This window comes from Bactrocera tryoni, chromosome 4 (genome assembly GCF_016617805.1).
Source record: "Bactrocera tryoni isolate S06 chromosome 4, CSIRO_BtryS06_freeze2, whole genome shotgun sequence".
Lineage (NCBI taxonomy): Eukaryota > Metazoa > Arthropoda > Insecta > Diptera > Tephritidae > Bactrocera > Bactrocera tryoni.
The window spans coordinates 23,047,559-23,063,003 of record NC_052502.1 but is presented as its reverse complement, the minus strand read 5'-3'; the positions used below and the strand labels follow the sequence as shown (position 1 = coordinate 23,063,003).

Below are 15,445 nucleotides of genomic sequence, written 5' to 3'. Positions count from 1 at the left end.
CCATCATCCACATATTCTCAATCGGGTTGAGATCGGGAGACTGTGCCGGTCATACCATAATTTTTATATGATTTTCCTCTAACCATGATTTTACGAGCCTAAACGTGTGCTTAGGGTCGTTATCGTGTTGAAAAGTCCATAAAAGTGGCATTTCCCAAACGGCAAACGACAGCATGGCATTAGTTAAAATGTCCCTATAATTTACAGCTGTCATCGTGTCAGTAATACTATGAATTTAACCAATAACATTACCGGAAAAGCACCCCCACACCTTAATATTACGCCCTCCGTGCTTTACTGTAGCAGTTGTGTACCTTGGGTGATATTTTTCACCTCGCGGACGCCGAATATAAGCTTTGCTGTCTGAGCTTCGGAGGTTGAATTTGGATTCATCTGACCATAAAATTGAGTTCCATTTCTGCTTAGTCCAATTTAAGTGTGATCGAGCAAATCTCAACCTATCTTTTCTATTTTTTGCAGACACAAATGGCTTTTTCGTACATCTGTAACTACGCAGACCAAACTCCAAGGCCCGTCTTTTAATAGTGGAGAGACTGACGTCGAGTTGAACTTCGGATTTAGCTTCTCTTGGAACTGCTTTGGGGTATTTTGTAAAGAATTTTTTTATTTGCCGGTCTTCTCTTACGGTTGTAGCACGAGGCCTACCTCCTCTGTGAACTGTGTGGATGTTCTCAGTCCGAATAACACGGCAAATCGTTGATTTATGTATGGAATATTTTAACGATATTTTTTTTTGCGAAAGTCCATTTCTAAAATCTTCTTTTATTTTTGCTTTAAAGTCCGAACTGTATTTATTGACTCCCATTTTCAACCGAAAATATTACAAAGATCACAAAACACGGAAAAACACGCGAAAGACTGAATCCAAACTCTTAGTAAAATAAAAACGCATGAAGTTCCACTAATTATGTGGAATTCGATTACCGTTATAACTTGCTTTTTTTCAAGTAGCAAAATAAAATAAAAATACAGCAAATCTCAGTTGCGAATGTTTTGAATACTTGCATTTCATATTTTCCACTAGAATATTGCTTTGTTTTTGTTATAGGTTAAAAATAACATTTTTAACAGTACATATTTAACAAATACAATAACTAAAGCTCGGAAAAAGAGAAAAACAAAGAACACAAAAATTACTTTAGCAACAAAAAAAATGGTAGAAACAAATATTTGATTTTGGTTGCAAATGTTTTGACCACCACTGTATATATCTACATATGATAAGCGCCGCCATCGTCGTGGCTTCGGTACTGTAAAATTAACGAATGAATGCTGTCGCCTGCTCGTTTTGGGTAGAGTCACGCTGGTATTGCTGTGCAAATGTGCAAGTAGTATCTACACATGTACGTAGGTATGTATGTATCAATGTACGAATAGTATATCGTTGGCAAAGGGCGACGGGCTGCCGTAGATATGGGTAAAGCAAAGGCAGCAACAGCAGCGGATTACTTGTGCTTTGCCTTTGCCATTCAATTGTAGTAAGCGACGCAGGCAAACGTATTAGTGGCCAAGGGCTAGTGTAGTAGAGAACAAATGTATAAGCATAAAGCAATTCTTGGAACGTAAGTAGGCAGCAACGTTGAATTTGCCAAAGTAAAGACAATACCCTACAAAGCATTAAATTGTGAAGTGATACAAGGACGTCAAGAGAGTTCGCTTTGCCGCAGTTACAATTGTGAATTAAAGCAAAAATACTTCTTTTTTTTGGTGTCTGTATGTATGTTGTATTTACAGTAGAAAGCGCTTTTGAAAAAACTTTTGGAGGAATACGAAAAATTTCCACTGCAATGAAAAAAGAGGTGGAGGTGGAGACTTATTTCAACGCCGCTAAAATAGCTTAAAAATATGACAAAAACATTGTGAATAATAACAACGCCAACATTCTTTAGAATTTTTCTTCCGTCTGCTAACAAAATATCTATGTATCTGTATACTTTTATGTCACCTTTTTCAATGCTGCAAGCCAACATGCACAGAGTCGTCGTCGATTCTTATGTCTGTCGTTTGGTCTGGCTTGACTGTCGTTCTCTGTTCGGATTTCGTCGTGGTTAATGCTAGCGTTGTCAAAGGTGTTTGTCGCCTGCTTTCGTGTAGATTTTAGCTCATGGTGCTCACATTCAATCAACTCTCAAAGAAAAAAATATTTTTTCTTTTGCATTATTGAATTGTGCAAATAAAAAGGCAAAGTCAAGGAACGTACCGGCTACAATTATAGAATGGGTGCTATGTTTTTGTGTTTATAATTTTTGATTGTCGGATAGGACAGGCGAAATTTTTGTGCAAGTCCATTTTCATGTGGAAATATGTTCACACCGATTACAAAGTTGATGTGTGCATAAATTTAAAATATAAAGTTGGCTGTTAATAGTTGCACTCAATGTTTACAAGTACATATATGTATGTTAAGCAATGTCTATCGGTTGCTATATAACATGTTATCCTAAACAGCTTATTTAAATTAGTATTATTTTGGATAATATTTTATATTCATCAATATATTAATTAATTTCATGTTATTCGCAATTTCTTCTGTTTTCACATGTATCCTTTATTTTTGACATTTATTCACATTCCTTGTATCTTCATTGTGAACGAAAAAACTAATTTAACATTATTATTTTCGGTAGCAGTTGTCTACATACTTATGTACATAATTGCATTTGGCAATTGACAGTTGTTATCAAAAACTGATGTTTCTATTGAACACTCAAAACTAATATTTTTTTCTATAATATTAATGAAAGTAATTATTCAGAAATAAGAAGATAAAGCATAGGGCCTACAAAATATTTGGTTCAGAAAAAAAAGTCCACAAGTTCAGACGATTGGCAGAGAAAAATGTGCAAAAGAACGCGGCTAACGAAAAAGCGCGCAAAACACGTTTCGAGCGCATCAACACATCATAGGACATGTACGCGTTCACATGAATATATGTATATTTACATGTAAGTTAACAGAAGTAGAAGCACTAACAAAATCCCACTATGTTTTATAGCCGCATTCGTTTGCAGCCGTTGCGAAGACAAGTCAAAAGGCAATAATAACAACGGCGGTCGGTCGTAATGAAAGCGCGAGAAACGACGCCGACTAACCAACCAACCACACGACCGTGAATGCGAACACCGCTTCGCTTCATGCTAAATGGCGGATCGTCATTGTAGCCTCTTTTTGTTGTTGCTATTGTGAACGTCCTCCTCCTCCTCGTATCTGATGAATTTTTTCTTGCCTGTTTCTACTGCACATACACTTTACTAGCTTGTTCGTGGTTCGTTCACTCACCACACATTTCACGTTTAAGCGCGCCGCGTGTAAAATTTTGTGAAAATATCTGCTAAATCTTTCGCAAGAAATTCTATAACTTTAATAAAAGTAAGCAGTGTTAAAAATTTACAAACCAAGTTTGTACAGAATTTTAATATTATATTGTGGTGGTTTTAATTGATTTGTAAGTTTTAAAGGTTTAAAATTTTTTTATGTAAAACAATCTCATTTAACCAAGCAAAGACGGGAGAATCTCGTACTAATAAATATGTATCTACGAAAATAATCAGTGAATGTAGTGACACAGGAATCTAGCCTTAGTACAGGCATACATACAATACATAAAAGAAATTGAATGAATTAGTTTCTTCATAGAATAGATCGTTAGAAAACGGAAATTCTGTTATAGAACAAGAGAAAAAAAAGTTGAAGCTGAAAACCCTGTGTGCCTGTGCCTCCCATTCGAGTTAAAAGATATACATACATACATATAGCTCATAGTTGAGATTATTATTTTCTTTTTAATTTGTGACATCGTTGTTTTATCAAAAAGGATATATTAAATTGACGTAAATGCTGTGAGCAAATTTGCTAAGGATATTGATAAATATCAAATTTTTAATTTGTGACATCGTGTTTACCAAAAAGGAAATATTAAATTGACGCAAATGCTGTGTGCAAATTTGCTGAGGACATTGAAAAATATCAAAATACGAACCATCTGTGTATTTCGCGGAGTACAAAACGTGCTAACTTGTTCGATAAAGACGCTTCCGAATATTACGATAAAATTTTGTGAATATTTTCCTTTGTCCAGGTTTACAAGTTCCAACAGAACACCTGATTTGTTAGTGTACTCAGCTGTTTCTTCATAGTGCTGTTTGAAAAGTGCGTGTGTGCAGGTTAATTGTAGAGTTCGTTTATAATCAAAGACAAAGCCAAATTAAAACAAAATTAATCCTTCCGCAAACCGTTTATATGCCTTCAATTTGGTGCAATAAAATATATATAAAGAAATATTTAATTTAGTGTGTATAAAAGTTGTAAATAATTATATTGCTTTCTTTTAAAAGCCCTTGTTTAAAAAAAATTAAAAACGTGTAACAAATTTTAATTAAGCATTCACATATTATCCAATATAGCCGGTTTAAATTCAATCTAGTGATAATAACATCGTTGTCTTCCGTGAAATATCGTCGCGATTTTGTAAATTAATCTCTTATTTTGGTTATTTAAATAAAGTAACGTTACTTTGTTACAAAGGTGTATTTATATATGTATATATACATTAATTGGTAAAATTTAATATACGGTAAAAGATAGTTTTATACAAATAAACGTCCACCAAAATGTCAGAGCACGGTGCGTGGGGCAACCGCCAAGCGACCGCAGCCGAGGCCGCCCTTTGGTGGCCCGGAGCGCTCGCGGCGGCCGCGACACAGCAACAACAGCAACAACAACAACAAACCATTGATCAGCAAACTCTTCAACACTATCAGCAGCAGTTGGCTGCGCAGCAACAGCAGCAGGCAGTACAACAACAACAATTACAGCAACAGCAGGCCCATCAAGTGGTCGTGCAACAAAATCAACAGCAAGCACATCAAAATAATGCCAACACCACTTCTGGTGTAGGCACCCAACAGTTATTTACCTATAAAATGGCCAGTAGCTTCCCAAATCCAGCCACGACCATGGCACAGGTGGTCGCTACCTCAAATGCGGCCGGTTCAACCGGCTACGATTATCGTCTTAATATGGCACAAGCAGCTGCAGCGGCAGCGGTACCCGGTTCACAATGGTGGTATTCGGCTGCGAATTCTGGACAGATAGATGCCAACACCGCCGCACAGTTACAGCAACAGCAACAACAACAGCAGCAACAGGCACAGCAACAGCAGCAACAGCAACAACAACAGCAGCAGCAACAGCAAGCGGCTCAGCAACAGCAACAACAGGCTCAACAGCAGCAACAGCAACAACAACAGCAGCAGCAGCAACAGCAACAACAGCTACAGCAGCAACAACAGAATGCTACAGCGGTAAGTCAAATTGATTACATATTTTTTTATCATATCTATATACATATGTACATATGAATATATACCATCCGATCAAATTTTATCCGGACTGACATAACCGAAAAACAATCGTTTGTACATAGATATGTTTTTACAAATCTTTATAATCCACTCTTTAAACCACTTTTCCATACACTTGTTACAAGTCCCGGATGGAATGGCCTCCAATACCTACAAGAAATTTTGAATTTTTCGATTTAAGTAAAAATTTTTAGCACAATTCGGTAAATTGTTGGACAGTTTCGATGTCATATTCATAAAAACACTACCCGTCACTAGTAATGATGAATGTAGGGTTCACATGAACAAAAAAAGTTCGCACCAATCTAGGAAAAAATTTAACGATTCGGTTTCGCGTGCAGTTTATTGGGACCAGTCCGAGTCAAAATTGATTGGATGGTAGGCTTTATAAGTAGATTCATAAATACGTACAAATTTTCACATACATACATACATAATTCATTAGAACTCCACCCAACTAAATAAGCATACATATGATATGTCTACTTAAAAGATTTGGATCAAATTGCATCAATAAAACTTCACGTCATTGTCGAGTATTATGCGAAAGCTACATAAGTATTAATTTTATATATGTACATATATGTAAATATTAAATGTTATTTAATTCCTCGATATCAACTGATGCTAGCATATCCAAATACCAAGAAGGTTATTGCCACCAGAGGAAATGTTTACGCCGTTAAATTCTCATTTTAAAACCAGATGCCTAATTAAAATTAAAACAGTCAAATTTACATAAATGTTACAAATACAAATACATAACATACGGTACATATACATAGATATATGTATATACGCATAACTTTCCTAGTTACTATCTGCGAAAAAGGCAATGAACGACCTGGTTTGCATATTTTATATACTTTTCTTTTTTGGCTTCGTAGTTCACATTTTGTTCTGCTGTAATTCATACAGTACAACTTTTTTATTTTATAGGTATATTTTTTTCGCGCGCATTTACTTCTCTGTTTGTCACCCCATTCATACAAGAGTATATATAAAAATATGCAAATTTGTGTGCAAACAACAAAAATAATATCTATAGCAAATAAAATAGCAGCTGTTGCTTTATGACATGTGCGGATTTCTAATACGCGCATATAAAATTGTCTTTGTACATACATACATATGTATGTACTTCCTTACCGAAAATACGTTCATATCTACATACATACGGATGTGTAAAAAGAATATTGTATAATTTGAGAATAAATATATTTTAGCATCAAGAATGTAAATATAAAAGAAAAAAATTTACATTAAGTTGATCCATCTTATTTTACACTACCTTTATGTCATGAAATCTTCTTAGAGATTTTAACCTTTTTTCTATTTTCATCTATGTACATATGTATATAATTTTTTGCATTTTATTTTCACTTCTTCACATTCCTTTGGTGTTGTGTTGTATTAAATATGATATTTAGTCATGCAACTCTCTTTGCTACACCCAAGTTTTAACAGAGCTTTGTTTCCATGTATGTAAGTACGGGCCTATGCGCCAGACATTTGATAGACGCAATAATAAAAGTATGTACAGAAAATAATTTTTCTAAAGTAGACAAGGAATGAAAGCTGTTGCATGCTTCTCAAAGCTGCCGACAAACAAACATGAAAACAAAGAACCCTTGACCGAATTTTTCCGTGCCATTTTGCGGATAGATTATATGTAGTACATACATACATTCTATGAGAATGTACTGAAGGATGTATAATTTTTTCTTCCTTTAACGTTGTTTACTATTTGAATTTTCCATTAATATTTAAGTATAAGTTCTTTGAAATATTAGGTTATCTGTGTTGCTAGTTAGAGGCTGTGGTCATTTTAAAATTATTTTATTACCTATGAAATAAATGTTTGGCATAATTTTCAATTTATTATAATTTATAGTATACTATCACATTGCAAGTCAGAAATAGGCGGCTTTTTACGATTTTTTTGAGGAAGCATTTTATTCAATAAGTAAATGAAAAAATTTGCATTTTTAAAATTTAGTGTTGTATTTAGTATTAAGCGGCGATTTATTTAAATTTTGGAAAAATGTATTTGGCGGTGAGAAGATTTTTCTCTTAAAAGATATTTCCAATCCCAAAAGAATTTTTTTTTTTAATTCTTTGTTAAAAATTTTGATTTTTGACAAAATTACAGCTTTCCAAAAAGATATGTTTGTACATTGGCTTTTACTCAAATTTAATTATTTAAATAATTTAATTTAATTATTAAAAACTTGCTTTTCGATGATTACCCGAAAATTATATCTTAGGACGTCGTTTGAAAATTTCAAGTTTTTCGGTATAGTCGGAGAAAATTTTCTCACCGACTCTGAAAACAGCGTTTTGAAAAAATCGCAGTAAAAATATTTGCCGCATCAACTACAAATTTTCGGAGAATATTTTCAACTATTTGATATTCATACATACATATGTATGTATGTATTTTTTGAAATTCACGAGTTAAAAATAGCAGTTAAAATTTTGGAAGCCGATTCGTTCGTAGCTCCCAAAACACTTGGCGCACCAACTACAAATTTTCTGAGAATATTCTCAGCTATTCGGTGTATGTACATACATATGTACATACATATGTATATGCAATCGATTTTTTGAAATTCACGAGTGAATATTGCCTCTTACTGTAATTGATTTTTAAATTCATTATTTACTTATACCTTTTACTTTATTCAATTATACTCCACGTCCCCACTTATTTCATCGCTAATTTTATGTCTACTTGCGTATGCTTCTAATTTCGCAATGCCTCAAATCTCTGCTCATTGTTATCGTACTTTTCGGCGTTATCAGCATGTTTTTAATGTTTTTTGCTCTACACCAGAGAATCGAGTATCAATTAGTATTATTTATTAGCAAATTTGTTGTGGGATTATTCGAGTTTGACAGCTCTGTCAACACATATTTCGTTCTCTTATTAGTCTTATGCCTACAATGGAAGTGCCCATGCAAACTCTCAGAAAAAAACAATTTAATTGATAGGGAATTTAAAGTTGAACGTTAGCAGCTTTGCCATGCAGTACATTTTTTTGTTGATAACCACGTGCTTAGTGAGCAATCGAGTTCGTTAGTGTGGTTATGTTACACATAAATATATGAATTATAAGAATTTTACATTATCTGTTATTAGTTTAAATCCATTGAAAATGTTGATGGAAACCTTCGTTAGTTGTTGAAAAGAAAAATTATATGTCTTTTACTCAACCTTAGATTCTTATTTAAGGAATCATCATTTCATTTTCAAGATTGGTACATATTGTTTACACTTTTTATTCAGTGCTCTCTACAAATATTTACTTACGTGTTCCTTCAAGAGACACAACGTCATACACTTTCGAATAAGATTTGCATTGTTGTTATTATTTTCGTTCGTATTTAATAGCGTGCCAGTTTCGCTGTGCTAATTAAATACCAGATATACCGACAGCTCCCCTCATTGATTGTCATGCACGTGTAAATTTGTACACGTATACGTATGAACATTAGGATGGGTTGAATTTTGCCGAATGTAGAAGACAAATTTGCAGTTTAGAGACATTCGACCATACTTGCTGCACTTAATTTTTAAAAAAGATAGTTCGTTTATTGTATATATCACCTTGTCAAAACTGTTTTGATATAATCGTTATTAACAGAGGTGGATGGACGACTTGATGACTTCACGATCTTCAAAGATTGTTTCTGCTAAAGAGTACTTCCGCAACATTTTGAACAATTTCGTTGACGTGATTACATTCGCAACTGAAAATTTAATTAAAACCTTTTAATTTTTTAATAGTTAAAATCAGCTGCCAAACATACACTAATTAACATGGAGATAAAATTTAACATAAGCTTATACCAATCCAAGAGGGAAAAAATTTTATTTATTCAATTTTCAATTTTTTATAAATTATATAAAAGACTCAATTTTGTAACAATTGTGTTAGACATAATTTTGGCCTTAGTTTATTTAAAATTATATGTTTATTCATGAAATTCATCCGCACTAATGTTTTATATGTATGCAGTTCGTATGTATTACTGAATTACTGGTTTGGTTGGGCCTTTTGCAAAACAGGCATTAATCGCAAACGTATATCCATATTAATATGTGTATGACACATTTACGAATTGCTAATAACAAGGGGCCAGAATGCTAAATGACAATAAAAAGGGCAAATAATGACAAAAGAAAAAAATTTTGAGCAGATAAAATTTCTACATTTCTGGTGAAATTCAGATATGACAAAGTGAAAGTTATTAATGAATCAACAGTTTGTGGTTAAAAAAACAACTTTTTTGTCCACATTTTTAAATTTTGTATAAAAATTTTCATTTTCACATACATATTTTATTTTCACTTAGATAAATATTCAAATCTTAACAGATTTTCGTTAGTTTTTGTAAAAACATAGCATACATATGTATGTATGTACATATATTGTCGCTTATTATAGTGGCAGAAAATATTCCTGATAAATATAAAAAAACTTCACAAACCGCATGTCCTTGACAGAGAATGGTAGATCATTGGTTTGAAAAGCTAGAAAACTTGAACCTGACCTACATGTTAGCATCAAATTGTGTTTAACGGCATAAAATATTTATAGGGTATTTTAGCTGTACCAATGGCTACGCAGTTAAAAAATGACTTTTTATAAGATATGCGAGTACATAAATTTTACCAAAAAGGTTGACTTCGAAAACATTTGTACGTTTATTAAGCTGACTCCGTAATCGTTACATACATATGTATGTATATAAATGTCAAAAAGTAAGTCAGGCAAACTTACACATATGTAGTATGTATCCTTGTATTGACACCCACATTTACACAATATTTTCCGCAGATGTGTGGTAGCTCATTTGTTGCTTCACGTTGTAGATTTCCGAAACGCTTGACTACAAAAACCCATTAGCAAAAAAAAAACGTACATAAGAAATAAGAATAATGATACCAAAAAGTATAGTGTGTGAAGACAAAAAAAAATTGGCAATACTGCAATAAAAGGCAGTGCCGCATGAAACGCTTAAATTAAGCCACGTTTGTTTCCAACGAGCAAAGCAGCTGCTTGTTGGCTTATTCGCCTCGCTCTGTCGGTATTTGGCCGCTTGGAGTGCTATCCGGCTGACGAATGGGCTGCGCGCCGAGCCCAGTCGAGCGGAAAGCAAGCCATCAACCTTATCCTCCTCGCTATTGCTTGCCTTGCCGCCTTATTCGAAACTCTGTTCAACAACAACACCAACACCTTTATTATTTTTTAACATTATTTTTATAGATTAAAAAAGAAAATACCGTAGTAGCAAATCTACACAAATATTTTTTTCTTGTTGGTTATGATGGCGCTCAAGTGGGTGCTCTTTATTTTGGGTTTCAGCCGCTGATAATATTTGTTGTTTTTGCGCCAAACCAAGCGTTCGAAAGAAGTTCGTTGACCATTAGTGGCGGCAACCCAACCAAGCCAAACCACCCAGCAACTGCGCTACAACCGGCTAACCAAATATTCGGCTAAAGTACCATTTACAACAACAATAGAAAAAATCACGTCAAGTTGAAGTATTATTGAAAGGAAATGCTATTACACATGTACATCTGTAAATACATTCGAAGTTCGCGCGCTAGCAATTACCAAAAGCAGAAAAAAGTCAGAGAAAAAAGTTAAATAAAATAGAAATCATTTTAGGAATTTATATTGCTTTTTATTATCGACATTTATGCGTGACGATTTTTTAAATACTTTTTTTTTTAATTGTTTTGTCAACATTTTTTGTTCAAAATTTCGTTTGCTTACATGTTGGGTGTGTGTTTTTGTTGTAATTTTATATTTCTTTAAAAATACGCGTGTTGAATTTTTAATGGTTTTTTAATCAGTTAACGAATTTGAATTCTTACTTTACATTCCACACATTATTTTTTTTATTTAAATTTTTTTCTACATGGCTTACCCTTTTTTACAATTATAAAGTTTTTTTTTATTTTTTCTTACATACATAGATATACATACATAGCTTGAGACAATAAATTTTTTATCTGCAGCATTGAATTAAAAAACACTAATATATTTGATAACCCAAATTCGTGCATTCGCCCACCATCATTGACGTTTTGGATATTTATTCCATACTCTAGGTGGAAAAACCAAACACCATGTAAATTTATATTATATGAGAAAATCTAACATTTTCCAATACATTCAATTAATAACAAAAAATATATATGTATATTATTTTTATGTACTTGTTTAATTGAAATTCCACTAATTAGTTCTTATTTACTCCAAGAGTATTTAATTACCTAGACCTGTTTGCATTAATTAATCGTTGTTTTGTTGTTGCTCCTCTACTTAGGTGAGTTAACGGATTCAAACAACGTTTCGATATTGCTCATATACATACATTTGCACAATATTACATATTTCCTTTCTCTTTTGCAATAATTGTTATTTTTTTTTTACATTTTTTAAAGGTTAACTGCTTAATTTTTTTTGATCGAGAAACCATGCGCAGTATTTGAAAACAAGATATACAATTGTTTTTGTTGTTATTTTTTTAACATTCTCACACACGCATGCAACGAAAATTAGAGGTCATGAGATAGGTCACATTGCACTGATTACCATGTGATTTAAATTAAATTTCGAGTTACTATTTATAGTACGAAATAAAGTTCAAAGATAGCCCGCTACCAAATGGTGTCGAAAATTAGCTAATTAAGACGAGAAAAAACGTTAACTTCACTGCTATAATACCCTTCACAATTGATTTTTACCGTTCAGTTGGGTAGCAGCTACATAAATGCAATAAGTCCGATCTCAACAATTTGTCCGTATATTGTACAGTTGCCTGGATAATAATTCATGGCAAATTTCGTCAAGATATTTTGACAAATAAAACATTTTTCCATACAAGGACTTAAGTTTGATTGGTCAGTATGTATGATAGCTATATGTTTTTCGATATCGGGGGTTGCGACAATTCCGACATAGCTCCTAGAGCTTCTTCTTGAGATAGAGAAAATAGGGAGTGTGAGAAAAGAACTTGTGCAAAACTTTTAGATCGATATCTCGAAAACTGGGGGACTAGTTTGTCATAAACGAACGGACATGATTCACTCGACTCAGCTTGCCACGCTGATTTTATATATACATACAGTGTCGGACAAAACTCATTGGACTAACTCGAGTCTCACACATGTTCCGTCATAACTTTTTACATAGATGCATTAGAAGAATAATTTTTTTTGCAATAGATAGATCACATATTCTATATTAAGAAACAATGCAATAATATTTTTTAACTTTTATGTAAAATTTATAAATTATAACAGAAGGGAAAAAAGTAGAAAATTCGTGCGACATAACTCATTGGACTAACACTTTGGATATCGAAATAACCACTTCCATTGAATTAATTTACCGTTATGTGGCGGGAAAAGAATTTTGCAGGTACTTACAATAATTATAATTATTATAAATCGTAGATCACACTTATTCGAGTTGTTTATTTTAATGATAACGAGTGTGTTGTGAAATATTTAAAGTTGTCCCGAATAATGCTACTAAAAAATTATTTTTGATAAAAATAGTAGACAAAACACATTCAACTGAACTTAAATTATTAATTGTAAGCAAATTCACAAAAAATGTGTGGAAAAGAAGCTTTAAAAAAATTATTCTCTGGGGAAAACAACTGTTGTTGCTATTTTACGCAAGAACAAAGCTGAAGGAACCGTTAAAAAACTTAATATTGGAGGACGTCCCAGAGTCAATTCGGTAAAGTATGACTTGCGAATAGTGCGCGAGTTTATAAAATATCCCCAGATATCAACAAACAATGTTGTAGATAGCTCACAACTAAGAGAGAGTACGCGTACAATACAACGGCGCGCCGTTGATGTTGGTCTTTTTAGCTTCCGTGCAGTAAAAAAATCTTATATTTCCAAAAAAATCGGTTAGCACCTTTGGAATTTGCGAAACTGCATATAAATTGGTCTAAAGAGCAATGGAAGCCGATATTGTTTTCAGATGAGTCCAAATTTAATTTGCAGAACTTAGATGGAATGACAGGTATACGAAGACCAACATGAAGCGTTTAGAGTGTCGATATTTGCAGGGTGCAGTAAAGCATGGTAGGGTAATATAATGGTGTGGGAATGCTTTTCTGGTCAGGGTGTAGGACCAATTTACAGAATAGAAGGGAACATGGATGGGTTCCAATATAAAAATATACTGCCAACCCAAATGTTTCCTCACGCTATCCAAAAAATGCTGCCTGATTGGCAGTTTCAACATGTCAATGACCCCAGGCACATCCTCAAAGTTGTGAAGGATTGATTTTTGGAATAATAAGTTTATTTTATAAGATGGTCCGACCAGTTTCGTGACATGAATCCGATTAAAAACTTATGGGAAATTGTCAACAGGCAAATTAAAGAGGAACAGGTCCACGATTATAAAAACAAGCTACTTGATGTCTTAAAACGAGCCGAGAATGGAATAAATGATTCACATATTAGTAATTAAATTTCATTTATGCCTAAAAGATGTGTTGCAATCAAAAAAAAATAATGGCTACTCAGTAAAATATTAATTTAAAACTAATTTATTTTCATATTTAGCTAAAGTCCAATGAGTTATGTCGCACGAATTTTTTACTTTTTTCCCTTCTGTTATAATTTATAAATCTTACATAAAAGTTAAAAATTATTATTGCATTGTTTCTTAATATAGAATATGTGGTCTATCTTTTGCAAAAAAAAATTATTCTTCTAATGCATCTATGTAAAAAGTTATGACGGAACATGTGTGAGACTCGAGTTAGTCCAATGAGTTTTGTCCGACACTGTATGTATGTATGTCTCCTTCTGGGTGTTATAAGCTTCGTGTCAAATTTAGTATACTTTGCTCAGGGTATAAAAATAACAATGCATAAACATAATTCTTTTAAATATGTCGAAGCGTATAGCGCCAAACAAAAACATTCATTTATGTTGTTGTAAATATGCCATAATTTCCCAAGGTGGCCACCCAAACTCTAGCCTCCAATCCAGTTAACTGTTCTCTGTATTATTTGTTGTTGTAAGACAACTTGTTTCGCCGATAGCTCATTGAGTGCTAGTGTCCGGTTAGTTGTATAAGTGCAAGCAAAGCAATACAAACATTACAAACAACTGAATATTAGCTTATGAAGTGAATGACTCTAACCAACTTGGCTGGCTGGCTGACTGGCCTGACGGCCGAAAGTGTGACTGAGGAAAATAAAAGCGAAACTAAGCATAGAAATCGAAACTGAAACTAAAAGGCGTTAAAAAATCACATTCACTTTTTGTTGCCTCAATAGCAACAAAAAATAGAAGCAACATAACATTGCGTTGCAATAGCATATAAAAAAAAACAACATTAACAACAAAATTACCAGCCAACAGTTGCGGCGGTTAAAGTGTCTTCCAAGTAATGCGCGTGCGCACCCATATGTTGAGCGAGTTGCCGCTTTGCGTTCGCATGAGCCATCAATGCTTGGCCAGTTACATAGCTGGTTGTGCCCGGCTGCCTGTTGTGGTTGTGGCTGTCTGGTTGGTGTTTTTGTTTGTTGGTGAGGCAAACGGTTAACCATTTGCTGGCGATTTGTCCAACTGACTTAGAGACCAAGTTAACTAACTTGCTGCATAACAACAGCAACAACAACCACCATGATTAGAGAGTACGACAAAAAAAGTGTAGCCATTAACTTGCAAAGCATTGACTGAGCTGTAAACTGAAGTGGTAATAAAAACTGTTCAGTGGCAAAACTAATATGCGCGCTTGCATGTGTGTATGTAAATACGTAAACACAGATACATACATACATATGCATGTTTTTGTGTATACATCTATGTTCTTGCAATCACTGTGTAAGACTTAGTGTCAGCGCTGCAGTGCTTGTTTGTTACTGTTAAGTTGTTAATGCTTTTTGTAAGATTCTAAAGTGTTTTTGTAGTTTCCACCTGTTCTTATCTTCACGTGGTGGTTCTTTCACCTCTTTTTCTTCCTTTTAGAAGTGTGTTGCTTATCAATTGATGACTACTAATG

At 33.6% G+C, this 15,445-nt stretch overlaps 1 protein-coding gene across 2 annotated transcripts in view; it reads left to right on the top strand.

The window, feature by feature from the left end:
* LOC120774126 (high mobility group protein DSP1) overlaps positions 1-15,445 on the top strand; it is a 56,036-nt gene that overhangs the window by 10,971 nt on the left and 29,620 nt on the right. For both annotated transcript variants that reach the window (XM_040103497.1, XM_040103498.1), the window contains exon 2: positions 4,761-5,324. In XM_040103497.1, coding sequence (XP_039959431.1) covers positions 4,761-5,324 — 564 coding nt within the window. The remainder of the gene's footprint in view (positions 1-4,760; positions 5,325-15,445) is intronic.